At 40.9% G+C, this 7,500-nt stretch overlaps 1 protein-coding gene across 2 annotated transcripts in view; it reads left to right on the top strand.

The window, feature by feature from the left end:
- The window catches only part of LOC116224702 (protein fantom-like), an 8,984-nt gene extending 2,956 nt beyond the window's left edge, over positions 1-6,028 (top strand). For both annotated transcript variants that reach the window (XM_031585321.2, XM_031585323.2), the window contains 6 exons: positions 1,143-1,260; positions 2,342-2,547; positions 3,744-3,843; positions 4,676-4,798; positions 5,048-5,153; positions 5,675-6,028. In XM_031585321.2, the coding sequence (XP_031441181.1) occupies positions 1,143-1,260; positions 2,342-2,547; positions 3,744-3,843; positions 4,676-4,798; positions 5,048-5,153; positions 5,675-5,776 (755 nt within the window). In that variant the 3' untranslated portion in view covers positions 5,777-6,028. The remainder of the gene's footprint in view (positions 1-1,142; positions 1,261-2,341; positions 2,548-3,743; positions 3,844-4,675; positions 4,799-5,047; positions 5,154-5,674) is intronic.
- The last annotated feature ends 1,472 nt before the right edge of the window (positions 6,029-7,500 follow it).

The raw sequence follows: 7,500 nt of genomic DNA, 5'->3' as shown, positions 1-7,500 counted from the left end.
ATGTGCTCCTTGAAGAGGACTTCTCCAACTCCGCTTGACTTGACCCACAACTTGGCCAGAGGAGGGTCGGCCTTATATAGTGGAGAGATGACGGGGGCCTTGAAACTGTCTTGAAACTGTTGAAGTGGCCAAATGGTCAGTGAAATTCCACTGTGCACGAGCCCCACGGAACTCTGGGATCAACTGATAGGCTGACCTTTCATGGACCCCAGGTCCCGTGAGTGGCCGGCACAGTGGGGGTGCACAGCTGGATGCAGCTGGTGAAGCTGCCTTTTTAACACCAACCACTACGGTGGGGGAGTCCGGCCCTTCTCCCCTCGAGGACCACAGTGAGAAGGGGGAGGGACTTCACCTTTTCACAAGGCAGATGACTTATCTTAGATATACAGACAGATGACTTATCTTAGATATACAGACAGATGACTTATCTTAGATGCTTTCCCTGTACATTTCCTATATTTCATCTCACAGTCAAATCTACCTAATTATATGTTCTGTATAAAAGGTCATTTCAAATTTAGAATGCAACAATTAGTATTACAGAAAGATGAGAAGAGGTAGACAATGAATATCCAATGATTAAACTTTGCAGGCTTGTATCAGTTCAACACAAGATATTTAATTATATCATTTCAATAGGCACTTATGTGTCAGAGTGCACTTGTCATCACAGCACATTTTAGAGATTGTCTCAGAAAACACCAATTACACGACACACCCAGAAGTGAATATGCCATTTGACCTGTCCCAGAAAGGCTTTGCCCTATAGCGGATGGGCAGAAGGGGCAGAGAATGCTATAGACCTATAAAAAAGTATTTGCTGTAGATTAACAGGATCCTAGGTCCTGCCGCAAAAAAAAAAGAAGCCAATCTCAATGTTTTAAGCTTGTGTGCCATCAAATTCATTTAAAGCTGTTATTTTAAGGGAAAATTGTAACATAATGTAGCAGGATTGTTTTCTTCTTACAACTTTACTAAGAAATTAACAATGAGGTCCAGGTGTTCTAGGAGCTAGAACCACATGTATTGGACTGTTAGTTGAACCTTACCACACCTGTTCTCCAATCTTGTTTGAAAACTTCTGCCCTGCCTTATCCTGTCTTTGCCCCCCCCCCCCCCCCCCCCCCTTACATCTTTCTTAGATCGTCAGCGTGTTATTTCTGTACCGCGGGAGCAATTGGAAGACCAATGTTTTCGACTGCAGGAGGAAAATGCTCTCTTGAAGCAACACACTCGGACACAGGAACTTAAGCTACGCAGGTACATCACACACAAAATCCAACACATAACTTAATTAAAAGTCATCAGTATTTTGCGAGTGCAAAATATACTTACACATACAAATATCCAAACCTCAGTTCAAGATATGACAAATTATACAGATGTGCTACTTATTTCACCATACATGATAGTATTTATGTACTACCTATGAGTGATTAAAGTAGAGATTGTCTTCTGGATCTAAAAATCACTCTGTCTAAGGGCCATTAGCCAGGTGGTGAAAGTGATTTAAATGCTTAAGTGAAGAAAGGACTCCAAGAACATATCCAAAAAAAAAGTGTTTAGATGTCCAAATGAGCACTATTGGATCCATCAGAAAAAAGTGGCGTTTCACACCGACGCACAGAACACCATTGGATCCATAAGAAGAAGGTGGCGTTTCACACCGACGATTTGTAGAAAGGCTGTCCCCCAAAATGAAGCATCTAAGGAAGACATTAAATGAAGCATCTAAGGAAGACATTAAATGAAGCATCTAAGGAAGACATTAAATGAAGCATCTAAGGAAGACATTAAATGAAGCATCTAAGGAAGACATTAAATGAAGCATCTAAGGAAGACATTAAATGAAGCATCTAAGGAAGACATTCAATGGTGAGGCAGGCCACCAGAGTGCAGCCATCACCCTGAAACATCTACAAAATGTAGTGGCCAGAGTTGGAGTGGAGAGTTGGAGAGTCCACAATCTTAAGTGTTCTCCATAAAACTGGACTCTGTGGGAGGGGGGCAGAAAGAAGTTCCTCATCAAGAAGATCCACATTACATCGTGTATGGAGGTTGCTTAGGATATGGGGAAAGGTTTTATGGTCATATACGACCAAAATAGAGTTTTTGGACAATTCTCAAAGCTCTTCATTTAATCAAATCACTGCCAATACCTCAAAAAAATCCCTATAGTGAAATTCGGCAGTGGTAATATCATGCTGTTGGGATATTTGCCATCTGCAGGAACTGGGAAACTTTTAAAATGTAAGGGAGAGTGAATAGGACAAATTCTATTCAATACCTGTTTCAGTAAAGGGGTTCTCTACCAAGTATTAATGTCCTTTTTCTTCGTCAGGCTGTCTACCCAGCTGCTCCGCCTAAGGGAGGGCCGGCCAGGCAATACTATAGGAAGGGACCGGGAGACGGAGGATGCCATCCAGGAGCTGGAGGCCCGTGTTGCAACCCTGGAGAGCCAGAAGACATTACTGCAGAGCAAACTGGGCCTGGCCAGGCAGCACATCCTTGACATGGGCGGACGTGGCCCCTCTCGCCTGCACAGAGGTATGGATCAAATAACCCGTGAAGACCCTGCAGTCAGATTTTTACACAGAAATCTCTTTCAGGTTGCCCACAAATGTTTGGCCAGTGAGCATGTGAGGTATCATGAGTCGACTAACTTGGGAGTTGAGCCCAGGTGTCCCACGTGTCAGACGAGCTCTTGTTGATCTGTGTAGATATGACTGGACACAAGTGCAGAGAGGACTCAGATAACAGGGTCTCTTTAGTGATTATTTACTTCAAGGTTAACACCACACAATCAATCAATCAATCAATCAATCAATCAATCAAATGCACAGTCAGAGGGTCTATGAGGAGGTAGAACAGTGGCCCTCTGCTTACTGAACACCTCCTTTCCGTCAAGGTACCTGGGGAGAACTCAGGGAACTCAACAGACTTGAGAGACTAGGGAAATTAACTCAGGAGGATGAGGACAGATAGCATGACACGTGTCCCCCCCATTCCAGAACAGAACCAGGAACCCAGTCCAACAGAAACACTGTGAACTGTGAAAATACAGCATTTCTAGAACCTTCAATTCAGACATGTAATGCATCCATAACAGCCATTCCTCAAAGCCTGTCCTTCTAGGGCAGTCGCTGACAAGGGTGAGTCGAAAGAAGTTGAAGGCAAAGGTCTTGAGCTAGAGTCAGATCCATGAAACACCCTGCTGCACTAGAGAAGGCCTGGAAAGGGTGCTCATGTTCCCAAGAGGAAATGGTGACAGGCAGAAAGACTCCAGCACCAGGGAATCCAAGAAATCAAGTTACCCCTTTCACAGCCCTCCTGCAGCTGAGCAGAATCTGGCTTTTCCTTTCGTAAAAGATATGTAAAAGATTGGACTGCGTGCACTACATATATGTATATGTAAAAGTTCTGATCAAAGTTATTAATACCCACACATGTATGGGCATGTATAAGCATTTCATCTCCATGTTACATAACCTTTCTGAACTGTACATGCATGTTCCCTGTCTTCCCTGTTACATGGGTCCTCTGTGTGGCTGGATCATTCTTAGGAGATTCCCTCTTATCCTATAGTCTTTTTATCCTCCTGTGATTGAAATACAGAATAAGATCTCTCAACACTATCATTTTAAAGTTACTAGTGTGGCAGGCACCATGGCCTGTAGTTGGAAGAATTATAAATACTACAGGATTCAGTAGGTTTTCCCCCTTTTTCTGTTTTCTCTCTATAGGGGGTTTGATTGGTGAGGGAGAAGTCCTGCATCAAGGCCAGACATCTTCCCGCAACAGACTAAGCCTTCTGGAAGAGAACAGAGGAGATATTGAGAGACTGTAAGTTCAAAAACTGTCATAACTATGAAATGTATTGTAGTCTTGATGGCATTAATTAATCAGACCATAAATACTAGCTACCAATTCTGCAAAGGACCACAACAATATGGTCCTCACAACAATATGATTATAGTGTAAAAGTAAAAGTAAATGACTTCTGTACTGCTGTACAATGGTGTATACATCACTGGAACATTCATGCTCTCAGCTTTCCAATGACCTCCCATTCATCAGCATACCAATCAGGTAGTTATGTACGTAAAGACTAACCTTATTGGAGAACTGACCCGTCAGTGTCGCTCAACCTGCAGAATACAAACATCTTTAAAAGCCCTATAATGTGAGACATAATTGGTGCCTCAAGATGAGTGGCATACATCACTGGATCTCAGATTGAGATCAGAAATGACATACACAGTTATACATTATTTAACAGTGAATTTCGTGCTGCAACGGCCAATCAGAAAATTGCAATACTATTACGTTGTTTGGTTGTTTATTTTGCCTAAAAGAACAGCTTGGAGAGACCTGTAAGAGGTTGTTGTTGTTCCTGGTATGTTAGATATTTCATTCTGGTCTTTCTTTAACAGAATAACAGTGCTGACAAAAAGACAAGTCACTGGATAGCCTAACAGCTGATTGGCTTGCTAGTTTCCATGTGCCACAAAGAGTGAAGAAAGAATTGTTTTTGTCAATTTTGTAAAAATGTCACCTTGCTCATCACATCTCTTCACAACCTTGTTCATGCCTCCATGCTTGTTGCATCAAAGATCAAAGAACTGTCTGTGTTCTGAAATCATCTTCTATTGTGTTATTCTTCCATTCCCCACAGCAAATCCAGCATGCATGAAACGCAGCAGGTGAGAGTGACCAAGCTGGAGTTGGCAGCACAGTCTCTCATAGACACTGAAGAAAGCATGAAAGAACTCAAAAGACAACAAGCGGATGGACACAGGTACCAATAAACAAAACACTCATGTGAATTAGTTCATATATTGAATTGAATACAGCCTCATTTTGATCTGTCACTTTCTGCGTTCCCTCAGGTTGACAATCAGGGAGAATGTAGACTTTATCCGCCTTCAGAAACAGCTGTTTGATCTGTCACTTTCTGCATTCCCTCAGGTTGACAATCAGGGAGAATGTAGACTTTATTCGCCTTCAGAAACAGCTGTTTGATCTGTCACTTTCTGCGTTCCCTCAGGTTGACAATCAGGGAGAATGTAGACTTTATCCGCCTTCAGAAACAGCTGTCGGACAAGAGTGCTGCTCTGCTGCTGGTACAGGAGAAATCCAGCATGCTGCAAGAGGTGGGACATACACTTTAATTAAAATATAATTAACAGAGAAACAATAAAACATTAAAGAAGAAAGGTTTTACTTCTTTGTCATTGGCCTAAAAGTGTGCTTATCTGGGCTCTACTCTGGCAAAGGGCTTTCAACTGACCAATAGCCTGAACAGACCGCAGTAATGTTGCCAGCAACCAGTGGTCTTTGGCCGCTCACTGTGCATGGTCCAGAGTTTGCTGTTGTGAGAATAGAGATGACTCAAGATCTACTGACTGTGTTAAAGCTTCCTCTTCAGAACACAACTGGACTTCAACAGTTGGTCTCAGTCAGGGAGAGATAGCTTAGTCTGGATATGTTAAGGACACAGATTCACTGAGAAATCATTTATGAGAGACTGAGACCTCCTTCTCAGGCATTGTCCTGCTTCTAAACCTCAACTTCAAATTGACTGGATGATGATTTTATTGAAAATCAGTGTTACTATGTCTTCGAAAAGCACTATTCTATAAATGATGTCCTCTATGTTGTTATTTGTCAACAGGCATATGAGGCCCATTTACAAGAGGTAAGTCAAATCCATCAGAACAGTTGCGTTTTGGTGGTCTTAGCTTTGAGGCTATTGGTATCCTGTTCTGTGTTATGAATGTTGGTGGTCAGTGTGATCGTCAATCTTTCACGAGGACGAGTCCCCTTCTTATGGATGACCATTAGTCCTGATATTCCTCTTTGCATTACAATGCTTTGGGCTGGTAAGACCTTAAGGGGGAGAAATGGTGCTAGACAGTTCATGATCCCCTTAAGGTTTCTGAAAACCTGCCTAAATATGATCAGGTCCATGATTACATTGATATAGATAATATTTATTCACAAATCGGCGTGCTTACATAATCATAATCTGAGAACTATACTTTATTATACTAAATTCTGTTGTTTTTTCTGGGACTGTGTTTTGTGTTGTGTTTCTAAAGCGATGTATAATGAAAAGAAAGGTGAACACTTCCTTAAACAGAAGATTTGACTTTCAGATGAAACTGGAGTACCCAGTGACTGTATTGAGTCATGTATTGATTAACATAAAATAGAGTACGTTGTTGAATCGACTAAGGTTAGACTGAGGTTCAGAGCTGTCATGTCATCAGATGTAAAATGTCGGTTGGAGAGTCTCAAAACAGGAAGACATTATTGACAGAACAATGAATCCTCAGGATTAATAAAGTATCCATCTATCTATCTATCTATCTATCTATCTCCTGCAGTAGTCCAATGAGTAAACCAAATTTGCTAAAAATCTGCTTTTCAAAAGCCTTTAGCATAACACTGGCGGCCCCTTGTGTGACAGGTGAACTACATGGAATCATGTGTACCATATTGTGTAAATATTGCAACTTCGTCAAAATCAGTAAATCGGCTTGAAAATGTTTACATTCGAAAGGTTGAGAGTCAGACAGCCAGGGCAAAATGGCATAACACTGTTGATAAGAAGCTATCAACTCATTTATAAATGCATAGGAGAGCATAGCACTGTTGATAAGAAGCTATCAACTCATTTATAAATGCATAGGAGAGCATAACACTGTTGATAAGAAGCTATCAACTCATTTATAAATGCATAGGAGAGCATAACACTGTTGATAAGAAGCTATCAACTCATTTATAAATGCATAGGAGAGCATAACACTGTTGATAAGAAGCTATCAACTCATTTATAAATGCATAGGAGAGCATAACACTGTTGATAAGAAGCTATCAACTCATTTATAAATGCATAGGAGAGCATAACACTGTTGATAAGAAGCTATCAAACTCTATAAATGCATAGGAGAGCATAACACTGTTGATAAGAAGCTATCAACTCAATTATAAATGCATAGGAGAGCATAACACTGTTGATAAGAAGCTATCAACTCATTTATAAATCAAATCAAACTTTATTTGTACGGCGCATTTCATACAAGGAAGTAACACAATGCGCCTCACAGTAGGAAAGAAAAGGGGGGGGGGGGGGGTTTTACAAACACTTGTAAAAAAAAAAAAAAAACACAGATTTTCAAGAGATAAATGAATAAAATAAAATAAACGTACTAACCGCACTGGGCACCGTAAAGGACTACTCAGCACGGTCATCGTCAAACTAAGCTGCTGGGGGGGGGGGGGGGGGGGGGGTTACAAACACTTGTAAAGAGACACAGATAAGTAAATAAATAAATAAATAAATGTTACATTAATGTTAAATAAAATACATTTTACAAGTTACAAAACACTTATAAAAAGACACAGATTTTGCCAGAGATAAATGAACAGGAAATTACGTACTAACCGCACTGGCACCATAAAGGACTGCTCAGCACAGTTACTCGTCAAACTAAG

This window comes from Clupea harengus, chromosome 18 (assembly GCF_900700415.2).
Source record: "Clupea harengus chromosome 18, Ch_v2.0.2, whole genome shotgun sequence".
NCBI classification, from domain to species: Eukaryota; Metazoa; Chordata; class Actinopteri; order Clupeiformes; family Clupeidae; genus Clupea; species Clupea harengus.
This window is presented reverse-complemented; position numbering and strand designations above follow the sequence as displayed.